The sequence below is a fragment of the Chiloscyllium punctatum genome, chromosome 3 (assembly GCF_047496795.1).
Source record: "Chiloscyllium punctatum isolate Juve2018m chromosome 3, sChiPun1.3, whole genome shotgun sequence".
Classification (NCBI taxonomy): Eukaryota; Metazoa; Chordata; class Chondrichthyes; order Orectolobiformes; family Hemiscylliidae; genus Chiloscyllium; species Chiloscyllium punctatum.
This window is the reverse complement of record NC_092741.1, coordinates 130,332,290-130,349,420: the sequence shown is the minus strand read 5'-3', so window position 1 is coordinate 130,349,420 and position 17,131 is coordinate 130,332,290. Positions and strand designations below refer to the sequence as shown.

The 17,131-nt window shown below is 38.6% G+C and overlaps 1 protein-coding gene across 4 annotated transcripts in view; it reads right to left on the bottom strand.

The window, feature by feature from the left end:
* Nucleotides 1–1,784: 1,784 nt before the first annotated feature.
* Nucleotides 1,785–17,131, bottom strand: part of mcph1 (microcephalin 1) — a 333,731-nt gene continuing 318,384 nt past the window's right edge. For all 4 annotated transcript variants that reach the window (XM_072560569.1, XM_072560579.1, XM_072560560.1 and 1 more), the window contains one exon: nucleotides 1,785–2,087. In XM_072560569.1, the coding sequence (XP_072416670.1) occupies nucleotides 2,035–2,087 (53 nt within the window). In that variant the 3' untranslated portion in view covers nucleotides 1,785–2,034. The remainder of the gene's footprint in view (nucleotides 2,088–17,131) is intronic.

Genomic DNA, 17,131 nt, shown 5'->3' with positions numbered 1-17,131 from the left:
ACAGTTTCAAGATTTACTGTTTGCTGCCCCAAATATGGCTCCCTCGTGAAGCTTGATTTGATTGGTTTGTTTGTTTTAATGAAAACTGCAGGAAGATGATTGAGTACAAAATGTGGAGATGTCATTAGTGATGCTTCACCACTAATTCAGTGAATAGCTTGTCTGCATACAACAGGTCTATGCTGAGGTAGCTTGCTAATGGTACATTGCTTTGACTGTTTTCTTGGTGTGCAGAGTAATGTAACCAGTAACTACCTCTGGAAATACACAGAATTGGTATGTGTCATGGAGTGCTGTTCAAGTGGACAGTAAACACTGACAAGGATGGACTGGGTTACAGAACCTAGTTTTCTGTTGTAATTTCTGTGTATGGAGTATAGGTAATAAGGGCCCAGTTGGTCTTGACTGTGATTTCCGAGGTGATCAAATAATCAATACATACTTATGGTTTGTGGGTGAATAATGTTGATTGGATGAAATCTTAACAGGAGACCCTTGACAAGTTGGTGGTGCTCCAGTATATCAATGGGAAGGAATTACCAAGAAGAAAGGTTTATAAAATCATGAAGGGCATGGATAGGTCTTTTGCCTGGGGTGGGGGAGTCCAGAACTAGAGGGCATAGGTTTAAGGTGAGAGGGGAAAGATATTAAAGAAACCTAAGGGGCAACTTTTTCTATGTAGAAGGATGGTGCATATATGGAATGAGCTGCCAGTGGAAGTGGTGGAGGCTGGTACAACTGCAACATTTAAAATACATCTGGATGGGTATATGAATAGGAAGGGTTTGGAGGAATATGGGCTGGGTGTTGGCAAGTGGGACTAGATTAGGTTAGGATATCTGGTTGGCATGGATGAATTGGACCAAAGGGTCTGTTTCCGTGCTGAACATCTCTAAGGTGCTGAATGTATTTTAGGTACTATACCTAAAACTAAGTTCACAACAAAACTGGAAATGGGGGAAAAGGAATGATGATACAGGAATATTTGAAATTGTATTCAATTTCGCCATGCACTGAGAGAGGAGTTGTTTCAAGCCCCTGGACTTGCCACAAAGTAATACAGACAGTTTCTGCTCTAGACTAGGAGTGAAGGACTCCATGAGAAACCTAGCTTAATATTTCTTGAGGTCCTTGTCTGAAGATGTCAGCACTGTCTGAGCACTGCTATTTTTGGCATACTATAGCATTGGTTACTTAGAACCATATTATACATATAATTCTGTTTTGTGTAATTTTTGCTGCAATAATTTGTATGTAATAGCCAATGACCTCATGCCAAAACTGCAACTTTTTTGTGTAGAATAGTCTTTGCTACTTGTTTATTCTCAGTACAAAATGATCTTTTGCCAAATTAAAGCTGAAGGAGTTGAATAAACTGTAACATAAGCACGCAGTGATGTGATTGTCATTTCAGATGTGTGTGCATTATATGTCAAAAATCTCAGGAATTCTACTCCTATAACAGTTTTAATTTTTGATACTTCATTTAGCCATTCAATATTAGATATAAACAAACATTTTCTGATGTATAAAGTATTCCACTTAAGAGAGTATATCCCATTTAGCAGGACAAAGATTTTAGTATGCATCATACTTGTATTTATGACCTATAAGTATTCAGTAGCAGAAAAATATTATATGTCTGACACATTGATTGTTCATCTCCTGATATTATCAATTGTCACATCCAGCTATTGTTAATCATGTATTCTTCAAAATAAGAGACAAAGTTAACAACAGGGATTATTTTTATAACAACTTTATTAAAATAAATGTAACAGTCCATAAAACATATTCAAGCACTTTAAAATCACACTACACTCATAATGATTCAAAAGGATTGAGGATGCCTCAGTTTACAGGTGGTTCCCTTTATACAGCATAACATTAGTAAACAAAAATTGTCAAGTAGACATTTACTTATAAAATATGACCTATTGTTCTTATGTATAAGCTTTCTTGAAAGGAACACAATATATTTAATGACTGAAGTAGATTCATTTTCTATAGTACATTTATCATCAGAGCTTTCAACTAATCGATTCTGTAGTTGTCAATGGAGCAGAGTGCATGTTGGGTAATACAATCTAGAATACGGGGAAAGGAAAAGAGAAATAATTAGTTGGTTTACTGCTCCACAGAAAAGGTAAATCCAACAGTTGTATAAATTATATTGACTTAATACATGAAACCTCAAGAACATCCTTGTTAAATAATCTCTTTCAAATTCTCAGGGCATTTAATGTGCTTTGCAGCTAATAAAGTACTCATTGTAACTACTGTAATATAGGTAATGGAGCAACCAACTTTGTTCACAAGAGAATCACAAAACAAGTATGTAATATTGAAACAAGTGACCAGACATTTATTTGAAGCATTAGTTCAGGAGTCAATGTTGGTAAGATCAAGAAATTCTCTGCTTTTCTTTGAATACAGTACAAGATCTTAAGGGTCACCCTAGAGTATTTGCTCTAGTATCTGGCGTGGGGCTTGAACCAGAATCAGAAGTTTGAATTAGAAGTGGAAGTGCCAAGACGTGATCAACTAGAATCTCAAACTCCCAACATTTCATTCTCAACATTCTTTTCTGATGATGACAATGATTTCACTGAATAGACCTCATTTTTGCTGTAGCTCTGTACAGTCAGATTGGATGTAGGTACCCTGCAGAGCTCAGTCACATTTCTTCATTGCTCACATACAGTGTTTCTGCCTTTTTTGCAATTTGTTGAACCTAGGCTCATTCTCCTTATTCTCACTTCATCTGGCAAGGCCAATCCTGAAACCAATCTTGTGAACATTAGGTATTATCCTAAACAGTCCTTCCTTAGGTAACAGAAACAACTAGAGGCAACAAAAGAGTGCTGATGGAAGGCCAGCATCACCTTCTGATGGAGGAAGACATTTCATTCTTTCACTTCATACAGCCACATTAGTATTTAGAAGCATAATGTGGTGGTTACCAACCTTATTTCTATCAAGATATACTTCAGTGAAATGAACAATTCCATGGTGCACCCACTTTTCTTAGAGGAATTTATTGCTCATAAAGATCACATTTACCTCTATTTACTATGTTTACAGCCTTAACAAAGAGGGTTGTAACATAGGGCATAAAATGAGATGAACATCGATCAAAAACATTAATGTTTCAAATCCACTGGAGAAAATGCATAGTCTTAGCTTCAAAGCCTGCTCAACTTAACTATCTGCAAGTTTCACTCTGCAGGTAGGGCATGCACGTAAAAGACAAATGGCATTTCCTGTCCATGACAATCCAAAGGCCAAATAACTCTCACTACACTGTCTCTGAACAGTTCTTATTTCTTTTCATTTTGGGTGCGGATGTTTTATGCATTGAATTAGCAAAGAACTCACCTCTTAACAAAACAGTTATCCATTTTTTCTTAGAATCTATTCTAAGACATTGATAAGTGGCTTAACAACCAAAAAATTCTGAAAATGTTCACCTTAAAATCTATGCTAACATATCTAGGCAGGCAGGCCAGTTCAAGAGTTGCGTACCTAATTATTGTGCATACACAGTTTCTTGTCATCCTGGTGATACAAGTCTAAATCATTGCACATCTTGCAACTGAATGTTTGGTCCAGTGAATGAGTAAGCAGGCTACATGCCTAGTGATTTCCCATCTTCTGAACAGGTACAGTCTTGGAAATCTACATGGTGGAGTTGTTTCCTGAGAATTTCTTGGTACATTTCCCACCTTGTCATGGCTTGTTGGTTGAAACCTTCAGGGGTAATGAGATGACAGCACATCTAAAGGCAGTGCAGACTACATTGAGCAAACACCATTGTGCCTTAAAAATGCCATCTTCTTTTATTGTCTGACACAAATCCAGGCTTGGCCCTGACTTCCTCAGCTGAGGTGAAGCAGCCTGCTAACTGCAGTGCTTATGGCTTTGAGTGGATATCCTTTGGACATTTCAGACCTAAGCGTCTCCTGTACAGGTTTCAGCTGCACCCTCCTCAGATTTCTGGAGGCGATGGGAAGCTGAACAGCTGGCCACCTCTTGGGTGTTCTGGAATGATTCCCTCTGCATGCCTGGCTAGCATTCCTTCTCAAAGTAGGTTCCTGGTGGCATATAAAACACCAGAAACACTACAGCATTAAAAAATCTAAATGGACTTGCACGTGAGCATCCTATGTGACATTGCACCACACTGGCACAGTTAAATTGAATGACGTGCCTGAGTGTTAGGCTGCAGTGAGTACACAGTGCCACTTACCCAGCTGAACAGCAGGAGATTATTAATTCTCTTCTGCAGCATATGAGAACATCTCCCTCAATTCAGGCTGCCTGGCCATCCTTGAGGAAGAAAGGCCTCACGCTTTTCTAGGACAGCATGAAGCAGAACCTTTAATGAACTGTGGTGTCAGTTGCTGCTGGTAAGTGACAATTTCAGGGGTTTTAGGGATAACCAGGGCGATCACGCGGCCTGTATTGGATGTCCAGGTAGCCTTTAAATATGGTACCAGACCTTTGAACCCAAAAGGTCCTGGTGATGGTGACAGCTTCATGCATAGCCTTGCCATATAATGTTATTAGCTGAAAACTATGCGATTTACAGGAGAACACCGTGAACATAGAATGCCACAGCACAGTACAGGTCCTTTTGCCCACGATGTTGCACTGACCTGTGAAAGCAATCTGAAGCCCATCTAACCTACACTATTCCATTCTCATCCATATGCCTATCCAATGATCATTTAAATGCCCTTAAAGTTGGTAAGTCTACTACTCTTGCAGTGTATTCCACACCCCTACTACCCTGATAAAAAAAAACTACCTCTGACATCTGTTCTATATCTATCACTCCTCAATTTAAAGCTATGTCCCCTCATGCTAGCCATCGTCATCTGAGGAAAAAGGCCCTCTCTGTCCACCTTATCTAACCCTCTGATTATCAGATATGTCTCAATTAAGTCACCTCTCAACCTTTCTCTCACTAATGAAAACAGCCTCAAGTCCCTCAGCCTTTCCTCGTAAGACCTTCCCTCCATACCAGGTAACATCCAAGTAAATCTCCTCTGAATCCTTTCCAATGCTTCCACATTTTACCTATAATGCGGTGACCAGAACTGTACGCAGTACTCCAAGTGTGGCCACACCAGAGTTTTGTACAGCTGCAGCATGATCGCATGGTTCCAAAACTCAATTCCTCTACCAATAACAGCTAACACACTGTATGCCTTCGTAATAAACCTATCCATCTGGGTGGCAACTTTCAAGGATCTATGTACCTGTACACCAACATCTACACTACCAAACATCTTACCATTAGCCCAGTACTCTGCATTCTTGTTACTCCTTCCAAAGTAAATCACTTTTCCGCATTAAACTCCATTTGCCACCTCTCAGCCCAGCTCTGCAGCTTATCTATGTCTCTCTATAACCTACAACATCCTTTGTCACTATCCACAACTCTACCGACCTTGGCATCATCTGCAAATTTACTAACCTATCCTTCCATGCCTTCATCCAGGTAATTTATAAAAATGACAAACAACAATGGACCCACAATAGATCCTTGCAATGCACCATTAGTAACTGAACTCCAGGATGAATATGTCCCATCAACCACCTCCCTCTGTGTTCCTTCAGCTAGCCAATTTCTGATCCAAGCTGCTAAATCACCCTCAATCCCATGCTTCCATATTTTGTGCAATAGCTGACCGTGGGGAACCTTATTAAACACCTTATTGAAATCCATATACACCACAGCAACTGCTTTACCCTCAACTATCACTTTGGTCACCTTCTCAAAGAACTCGGTAAGGTTTATGAGACACGACCTACCCCCTGACCTATCCCTGAGAGAAAGTGACACCCACTTCCAGGCTAACTCTAAGCTTACGACTCCACAACGGAAGAATCTGTGCTAAGTTTCAAACCATGCACAAATGATTTAGGCATGCCGTCTTTAAGAACAATTTTCAGTTTTTGATGTGATTTATGCTGATGTAATGAAATGTATTCAAATAAGTACAGTCCGATGAGGTTATACGTATTTTAAAAATGTCTGAAAAAATGCAAAAAATACAAGAAAATGATTGCTTCCAGCTGTGCCAAAAATCTCAGCTTAACTTAACACCATTTTATCCACTGTAATTACAAGACCATATAGGTCTTCAATCTGGAGGAGATATCATAAAGAACAAAGTGGAAAGAGTGCACAAATTGACTGGCAAGAGTAAAACATCAAGAAAATTCAAGCACAGACATACTGAATGCGTAAACACCTGCAGAATAAAAGATCAGACCACTGTAATGACATACCTGTTTCACTCCATGACCATATATGGTACAAAAATATGGGAATTCTACTCCATAATGTCTCATATAAGATATTGCACAAGGAAAACTGTCTTGCGTGCAATGCTGTGTTATTCTTTCACCTGTGTTATAAGGTCATACATGCATTTCTGTATAAATTACAACTCATCAATGAAGGAGCAATAAAAATGATTTCACAAATGATGATCGTTAAACAAGCTAAATTGAATGGCTGAGTTGGTATTCATTAATAATTTGAGGCACATCTTAAATCGAGTTAATTAACTGAATTGCTCCTTTGCAGCTGACTTCCATCTGTTCTGTATGCCATAAGGAGCTTATCAATCAATAGGGGTAGATATTGGTGTCACAGTAACGTTCATTCGTTATATTATTCTTTAACTATACCCAGCGGATTTCAGGAACAAATTTCACAATATTATCGGCATTCGCATAAATGGAACTTCACTTCTTGCACAAATTAAAAGAATAAAACTTTTTGAAAATTGTTACAGTTTGTGAAAGTCAAACCATGGATATTTTTCAATGGAACGTTTTGAGAAAAGATGTGCCTTGATAAAGGAAATGCTGAGGATGTTCCCTTGTTAAATTATTTTCAATGTTTCAATAATGTGCTGCATAAGAGTCTTTTAGAGAAAGAACTTACATGTGTTTAGTTTGTTTTGCAACCTCAGGATTTCCTAGTGTTTCACAATAAATTAAGTACTTTTGATTTGCAGTCGCCTGCGCAGTGTAAAGGAACAAGATTTGACAACTACTGGGAAATGAAACAAAAGGAGATAATTTATTTTTAGTCCTGTTGATTGAGGGTTAAATGCTGGGCAGAACACGAAGAAATCCCCTGCTCCTCTTGTAAAAGTCTATCGTGATCTCCATGTAAGAGGACAGATCAGGCCATGGTTAAGTGGCTTCTCTAAGAGACATATGTCAGTGCAGGACTTCCACAGAACTATATTAGACAGCTACTTTGCTGTTTACTTATTTTGCTGATTGTGCTCAGATTTCTGGAGTGAATCTTGAAGTACAACCTTCCAGTCAAGGATGCTAGCATTAAAACAAAACTGCCACATCAAATTAAAGCAAGCATTATTAAAAGGAATGTGGCAGCATGGATAGTACGTTAGTTAATGGATTTTAATAAATGGAAAGTGGTCATCTGTGAATATTCTTACACACTGGATTCTTGCAAACTATCAATATAGGAACAATTAGCCTTTTGATCCAGATAATGTTTGTGTCAGCCAAAGCACTGCCCCACATTCCATACAAATCATGAGAATGCAGAGACAGTAGGACAACATTGCTTATAGATTTGAATCTCACCCTCAGCCTCAACTTAGCTGGCATTCTATGCTCTGTGAACAGCTAAAACTCTGTTACTCATAACCTGTCACACACCAAGGCTAAATCTCCCATCACGATGGTTCTTCCTGAGCAAAACAGTCACTCAGTCCACACTGACTCTGCTATAATATCATCATATTGTTAAAATTGCTTCAGTGGGGTCAATCCTTCCCTTTAAAAATATGCACCGAGAGGCCCTCCAGTTGTTTTGATTTATTTGAATCAGAACTCTTTCCTATACTCTTCCAACTGTGCTCTTTTTCACCTCCCTTTTAAACCTTCCTTAAAAACCATGTCCTAGAGTATTTTGTCACCCCCCTCCCCTAGCTTTTCAATCATTGGCTCAACATGCACTTAGCCTGATCATAACCCTGTGTGTCATATTGGAACTTTTTTTTCACATTAAAGCCAAAATACAAATGAAAGTATTTGCTGTTGAGATTAGAACTCAGATTCTCTTCTCATATCACAGAACGTTATAAGGAAATTTGTTTGGGAGTGTTCAAAATTATGAACGTGTAGATGAGGGAAACAATACTTTCATGGGTTGGTGAATAGGAAAAATGAGGACATCATTTAGAAGAGGTTTGGAAAATTTATTTTGTACAGAGCTAAGGAGTGTTCTTCCAGAAATGACAAATACAAAAAACAGCTTTCAAAACATATATGTAAATATCTGAAAAGAACAATTAAAAAATGTATGGGAAAAATGCAGGGAAATGGAACTATGTAGATATTGCTTTTCGAGATCTAGCATAGGAACGATGGGAGAAATGACCTCCTCATGCATGTCATAAGAGTCTGTGATGTTGTAAATTTAGAATTCGCTTTTAACTTAATTATGAAATTTTCCTAAAAGAAACTCAAATCACTTTCCATGTTTTGCTTGCAATTATATTTGTATTTTTAGATTGAACATGAAATACAAAGTTGTTCATTGAGAGCTTGCTGTGATAAGTGCACTCAGTGGCAAGGTCACTGTTGCTGACTTGTAAGGCAGATGCATAATAGGGATTTTGTCCAAAGAAACATTTTTCTAAAATTGAAAACAACAAAAAAAACTTTACAAGTGGGTGGATGGGTCAAGGGGGACTTCAAATTCTCATAACATTTTGGGCAGTCACCAAACTGCTCTCTATAAACTGTGCTGTCATCCACTTTTTAATTGCAACATCAATCTTAAAGCAATTGTATCAGGCCCAAATTCTCATGGTAGATACATGCCCCATATTGCTGTGGATTGTATTGCAAAATGCTCCCCCTTTTTGGGGGGAAATTTAATTTGAGCAACAATGTAGGAAATCTGCCTTATTTCAGTGTTCTGTTTTCAGCATATTGATATGCCTGTGAAATGTCCAGCTAGCCTCAATAATAATTAGCAATAAAAGGTTGCTTCCCAGAATGGCAACAATATACATCCTACATTAGAAGGGATTAGTTACATACATTATATATTGTAGACATAATATAGGAGTTGTCTGGTATTATATAAAAGATGAAAAAGAGACAGGCATAGTTGGACCAACCAAAATGATTTTATATGACGCACATGGTCCTATAAAGCATTTCATATAACAGTATAAATTTCATGTTTCCATTACGCTAATTAAATGAATTTGTTATATATTTAAATCTTGAATCAGATACAGTCTGCTGTTCAGTTTCAGTGGTCTCTCTTGTAAATACACCCTGTATCACTTAATAGTAATTTACCATCTGATATCCAGTGTTATGAGGCCATAACTTGGGGGTTGCAATTATTAAAATCTTTGGTTCTTACAACTGGACAGTGTAATTTCAAACTAGCCACACATGTTCTTCTCACTGAAAGATGAGCTATTGCAATGATTTGAAATAAGTATCAACTGGCGTGTTCATTTCACAAACTATAGGCAAAAAATGTAACTATTTATCGTGAATTTGTTAATCATGTAAAACACTTCATAGAACATAAAATACTGTAACACACCTCACAATTCAAATCATATTAGTTGGCCAAATATGACTGCTTTGATCAATAATTTCATTAAATGTATTGGAAATTTTTTGAAAGAAATCACCCTTACCTACGGAATCTGTTTTCTTTGTCCACTATAATCTACATTCTGAAACTGTTTTATAAATTGATTTATGTAGCTGTTTCTGGCAAAAAGCAGCATTTATTGTTCATCCATAATTACATTGAGAAGATGTGTGATTTGTCTTCATAAAAACGGAGTGACTTTATAGGACATCCAAGGAAAGACGGTAACATAGTGATAATATCTTTGAACTAGCAATGCAGAGGCCCAGGCTAATGCTTGAAAAACAGGCTCAAATCACACCATTGCAACTGGTGCAACTGAAAATGAGTCCCAGTAATGGCTTCCATGAAACTATCAGTAAGAGCCAGAAAAGCCCACGTGTTCACTAATATCCTTTAAGGAAGGAAATCTGCCAATCTTACCTGCTTTGGCCTAAGTGTGACTACAGACTCTCAGCAATGTGATTTCTCTGAAAAGGGATAGCAAGCGCTTCGGGTTCAAGGGTAACTGGGGACAGGCAAGAAATACTGACCTTGGCAGCGACCACGTATCACATGAAAGAATAAAGGAAGGGTTTCAGAGAGTGGTTAAGAGTTCAGGTTCTGAGGGTTCCCATCTCTACCAACATTTCACAGTGAGTTCCAGATGTCTAACACTCTCAGGGTGAAAAAATACTTCCTCAAATCCTCTATAAATCTCTTGCTCACGACTTGAAATGTGGCCCCTGGGATTCTTCCCATCTATTACCTTCATAAGTTTATGGTCCTCAGGTACGACGTCCCTCAGGCTTTTTAACTTTAAGGAAAGTAATCCAGCCTACCTAGTTTTGTATTATACCTGATTTGCTCCAGCCAGACAACATCCTCATTAATTTTGTCTGTATCCTCACTAGTGCAATCAATCCTTTCTATACTGGAGAACTGCACACAGGTACTCCAACTCTAATGTTTTATATCATAACATCCTCGCGCTTGTATTCAATGCCTTGACTAAAGGTTACATGTACCCTGAATGGCTTCTTAAACGTAGCATTTTAGTGGGTAGAGAAGGGAGGTCATTTATTCCTTGGAAATGTGCAGATTGACATGGACTAAAGAAATCTTGAATCACAAAACCATGAACTAATAAATGTTTTAACACTTTAATGCCTCTTGCCTTCATGTGTAAGTTCTTTATTTGGTCCCCAATGAGTCTTATTCCTCCTCCTAATACCCGTTTACTATCGATTTGCTTACACAAGACTCTGGGATTTCTATTTATGTAAGCTGCCAATCCATTTTCATGATCATTCTTTGCTTTATGACTTCCCTTCTGAACCTTCTTTATTCAGCTTGGTTCGCAATTGTATTTACTACCTGACACCTGTCACAAACTCACTCTGTCTGCTTTGAATAAATTTTTATTTTCTTTCCCATCCAGACAGCTCTGGATTTGATTGTCCTATGTTTCTCTTCCAAGGTAATATATCTCAAGTGCATCTACTTTATCTCTTCTTTGAAAATGGCCCATTCTTTAGCTACTGTTTTTCCACCATCCTTCGGACCCATCTCTCTGGCCCATCCCTGCTCTTTCCCCCACTGAAATTGGCTCTCAACCAGTTAATGGCGAAGGCAAGTTCGAGTGTGGCATTCAGGAGGGCATTGTTTCTATTTCAATTATCATCTAATGTACAAGGTGACAGGGAGAGGACAGGAGATTGGCATGGAGTTCAAATCCGCAGAGAGCATGAATGATCTCCTTTGCATCAGAACAATTTTGCGATTTTTAATGTTGTGCTGCAGGCTAGAAAGGTCATAAAGAAAGCAAATCTAACACTAGGCTTTATTTAAAAAAGGTAGAATTGAAAATTTGGCAAGTTATACTAAACCTGTATAAAATCTTGGTTTTTACTATCCAGTTAAAGATAATAGAATCCTTACTAAAAGCATCCAATTTGATTCAACATCTTTTAAAAGGGTATACAATACTGATACACAGAAGATTTACAAGGCTGAAACCAGGAATGTGTGGCAATAAATTTCTGAAAGGGTTACTTAATAGAAGGAGGATTCCTCTTATGGAGCGAGAGCAATGCTCGAAACCATCAAAATAAGACAGTCACTGAGAAATTCAAGAAGGAATTCAGAAGAAATTTCTTTATCCAGATAGTGGTCAGAGTATGGAACTGGCTACCAGAGAGAGCAGTTGAAGAGAATAAAATATGTCTTTAAAAGGAAACTGGACAGCGTTTGAGGGAAAAGGTTGATGGGTAGATTTAGATGTGAAAAGATGGGAGGACATCTTTACCACTGACATGGACTGGTTAAAGGCTGAAAGATACGTAGATCCCATGTAATTCTGAGAGGGGTTTGCTTTTGCACTTTTAGTTCTTTCGTCAACTATCTTAAATCAGTGCAATATGTTTCTCAACTTCTCCTTTAAAGGGAACAATTTCTCTATCTACATTATCTATTCCCTCATGATTTTGAAAAGTACATTATTATAGGTCTGAAATCTTAGATCAGGGAAGATTTTCTGAAGGATATCAATGAATCAGATGTTTTCTTTATTATTTACCAGCAGTTACTGGTATTAGCTTTCTATTTTGGGTTGCCGCAAACTGAATTTAAATTCTGCAATGGTTATATTTAGTAAGATCATTAGTTCAGGCTTCTGGGTGACGAATCTAGTGACATAACTGTTTCGTCTTCATTCCTGATTGGTTAGATTGGAAACCAGCCAATTAATCTCCGATTCTTTCCCAATTCATGGGAGCAGGAGATTGGTTGCTTATGCTGCGCATCAAATTGGTTACCATATCTTGGTGTTCACAGTAAAAATGCCATCTTAATGTAATGGCACCTTCACTAGCATATCTCAATTTGAGAGAAACACCATTTCATGAAATGGAACATCTGGACTTGGCAGTCACAAACAATGGTGCAGTGCTGCAAGTGGCAAGTAACATTTGCACCACACAAATGCCAGGCTATGACCATCACAAACAAGAGACAATCTAACCACCACCCCATGCCATTCAATGGCGTTGCCATCACTGAATCCTCTACTATCAACATCTTCGGGGTTATCATTGACCAGAAACTCAACTGGACTCACCACACAAGTACGGTGGCTCTAAGAGTAGGTCAGGACTTAGCAATACTGCAGTGGGTAACTTACCTCCTAATTCCTCAAAGTCTGTCCACCATCTACAAGGCACAAGTCAGGAGTATGATTGAATACACTCCACTTGCCTGGATGAGTGCAGCTCCAACAACACTAAGGAAGTTTGACACCATCCAAGACAAGGCAACCAGCTTGATTGGCAATACTTCCACAAGCAACCACTTCCTCCACCACCAACACTCAGTAACAGTAGTGTGTATCTACAAGATGCACTGCAGAAATTCACCAAAGATCCTCAGACAGTGACTTCCAATCTCACAACCACTTCCATCTAAAAAGACAAGGACAGCAGATATATGAGAACACCACCGCCTTCAGGTTCCCCTTCAAGTCACTTACCATCCTGACTTGGAAATATATCTCTGTTCCTTCACTGTTGCTCGGTCAAAATCCTGGAATTCCTCCCCTATTGAAATTATGGGTCAACCCACAGCAGGTAGAGTGCAGTAGTTCGAGAAGGTCGCTCACCACCACCTTCTCAAGGGCAACTGGGGATGGGAAATAAATGATGGCCAATCTGTGATGCCCTAATCCCACAAATGAATTTTAAAAATGTATCTCCCAGAATATGTGGAAATATTGCATATAAAAACAACTAATTTACTTGAAGATGTTCTAATGAGAACACAGAAACACCAAAGATATTATATACAGTCTCCAATAGGCCTACATACAATAGAGTGGCTTCAGTGGTCCAGTAACTATCTAGCTGACTGAGCTCAAAACTAAACTAGGTTTCTTACACCGCTGCATACGTTGCACTTGAACAAAATATACAATGGGATGCAACAGTCAAAAACAAACTGATGGCTAAAGGCAGAGATTGTATCAAGAAGACGTCACAGGTTCTCAGTAATGAGAAGTGATGGATAGAATGGGTCTTGCCCGAATCAGATATTGGTGAGACAATGGCGATGACCTGTAACAAGACACTGAGACTAGGTTTAAAATAAAAGTAATCGCACATATGAAAAAAAAAATGATTTTTTTGACCTAGAGGTGATGAGTACCTTCAGCCAGAACATATATTATGTGGTGAAGCTTCATCAAATAACAGACTAAAACTAATAGTTATAGAGTTGCAAAATCAGGATACTTCACATCAGAGGAGAGGAAACAATCCTATCTGTACCTGCAGGCCTGATAAGCACTATGCAATGTAATTGACTGTTAACAGCCCATGGACAATTATGAATGGCCAATAACTGCTGGCCTAGCATGTGACACTGATTTAATGAATATAAATTATAATTCAGTTAGTATTAATATCAAAGAACACACTGTCATTCTGAATTAATTTCATGGTTAATGTTCAAACTCAGTCAGCAAAAACTGTCAAAAAAAGCCAATACTTTACTCTGCAAATGTACAGTTCACAGATATGGCAGTCTTGGTTCACCTTCAGTTTCACGTGCAATACATTTTTGAACAGGAGGCAATTTGTTTTGTTCATGGGATGTGAGTTGCTGGCAAGGCATTGCCATTGAAGTGAGTGACTTGCTTCAACCATTTCAAGGTGTAGCCAAGAGCCAACCATTTTACTACGGATCTGGTGTCACATACAGGTCAGAGCAGGTAAAGATACCATTTATAGGATGCACTGTGGCAAATGGTGGAGGGAATGAACGTGCGTAGAGGATGGTGGTGCACTGGGTGCCAGTCAAGCAGATGCTTTGTCCTGAATGGTGTCAAGCTTCTTTAGTGTTCTTGAAACTGCACTCATTCACACGTGGCCAGTATTCCAACATACTCCGGATTTGGGCCTTATAGATTACGTGCAGGCTTTGAGGAGTCAGGAGGTGTGTTGCATGCTGCATGATTGTTAGCTTCTGGCCTGCTTTTGTAGACACTACTTCTATAACTAGCCCAGTTCAGTTTCTGGTCAACGGTTAAACTATAGGATGTTTATAGTGGGGCATTCAGTAATGGCGATACCATTTAATATCAAGGGGTGATGCTTAGATTTTCTCTTGTTGGAGTTGTTAATTTTCCAAGTTACATGAATGTTATTCCCACAGACTTAGTGGGATCCTGGGACTGTCACAACACAAAGTCCATCTTTGGTCATCCGTCCATGCTCCGACATCCAGAGACTAGAAGATCTGAGCCAATGATTAGTAAGCACAATGGTATATACAATGACATGCATTAGAGTAGCTCTACCTAAAATGATGAGGGTGTATTGCAGCATACAGGGGAAGGCACTTGCTGTTGAAATTATACATACAAACCTGAAACAAGTGCTAGACAAGCTATGAAATCTGCAAATTTTATAAAAACCTGACTTGAATTCCAGAATATTTTCTGCTCCTCGTAACGAGTTGGAAAGTGAGCATGTCAATCTACTGTTTCACATTGTACTTTGATGGCTGTCACATTGCAAGGTCTTGGTTTGTTTCTTTGAACTTCACTCCAAACTGAAGCTATTATTTACCATTCACTCCCCCTCACTGTCTGCCAAACATAATCTGGTTATCACAGTAGTGCTACTTCTAAAACATAATCTCTCATGTGACTGAATTAGATCTAGGACTTCAAAGGCTGTTAGTCTGGGTCAAAATTGCACCAATGTAAGAAAAACAGAAATTCAAGGTTCACTTTGAGAAGGAAATCAACACTTAGAAGTTCCCAAACTTGCATGAATTCCTTAAGAAGAATGAAGCATACTTACAGGACACCTTGAAAAGTATCAACAAGCAATATCTCACTGAATCGACAAATCCATAACGTAAGTATTTTCTCTCATAGGAGAAACAAAACAGCTAATTTTCCACAGGGGCTTTACTGCCAAATATCAACTAAAGGACAAAGGAATTTCCTGGAGATCTCAACTGATGGTGCCCTCAACATTGAGTCCTAAGCAGACAGTTGGTTAGAGTCCAAATGTGAGCAGAGTTCCTCTTTGATTGTCATTTTGGGCTTTCAGTGTTCTAATATCATTTGTTACAGTCCACCTGTGTGAAAATGGATGTTCATTACTCATTGGAATGCAAAGTATCATCCGCATCCTCATGTGAAAAACAACTCATGATTAAACTATTTCCGACCACTTTAAATATTAGGGTCCGGTGCTCGACACATCAGTTGCAATGTAGTACTATTAAGCCTTGTATGGTTATACATATATTTGATAATGTTTATATTTGTACATCGTGTAAACTAGACTTTTGGTCAGGGCATGTGGGGCTTCTGGTAGATATGGAAGAAAATGTGCAGAAATTTGAAGAAATTAAATATCAAGGAACAGTTGATAGTTCTGGATAGAGCAAAGCTAAGGATCTTGACAAGAAATCCATGAAGTGCTGAAGATTTAAGCTCCAGAACTAAACATGCCCCTTACTATGCCATCGCTGTAATGCTTCAACACTGCATTCAAAATAGCTCAAATTATGGAGCAGTCTATGTCATTATGCAACAGGATCTGGCAACAGTCAGGCTTAGGCCAATAGGAAGCAACTAATATTCATACGACACCAATTCCAGGCAATGACCATCTTCAGCAAGAGAAAATCTACCTATTTTTCCTCAACAATCAACAGCAATTTTATCGTGGAATTCTCTACCAGTAACTTCAGGGAAATCATGGTATGGTGTCAGCCATGTAAACAGTTTGATTACAAGAGCAGGCAAAAGGCTGGGAATTCTATGGTGAATAATCACTTTCTAATTTCCCAAACTTTTGTCCATATCTAAATGCTACAAAACAAGACTGTGATTGTATGTTCTCCACTCACCTAGGTGAATGGAGCTGATGGAACATTCAAGAAATGTGACACCATCTAGGACAAAACATCCCATTTGATTGGCATGCCATCAACCACCTTCATTTTGCCATCGTGCAGTGGGAACAGTGCGTACCATCTACAGGATGCACGACCTTAGACCACCAAGGGTCCTCCGAAAGCACCATCCAAACATCGAGAAGGCCAAGGGTATTGGGTGTATGGAAATACCACCATTTGCATATTCACCTTCACTTCCAGACCTTGAACTATAATGCTATTCCTTCATTGGTTCTAGATTAAAATATTAGAATACTTTTCACAGGACCGTAGTTGTAGCTTCATGGAAGGCAGCAGCTTAAGATAGTGAGTCACCACCATATTCCCAAGGCCAATCAGGCTGGATACTAAATGCTGGTCTTCCATTGATGCTCACATCTTGTGAATAAATAGAATAAAAACCTGCAGTAGTAACTTGAGCAGCTAAGAGTGTCAAACAGCTAACATGCAGCATTTGTTCAACTTCAGGGATGTCAGGGTGTAGTGTCACCATCAGGT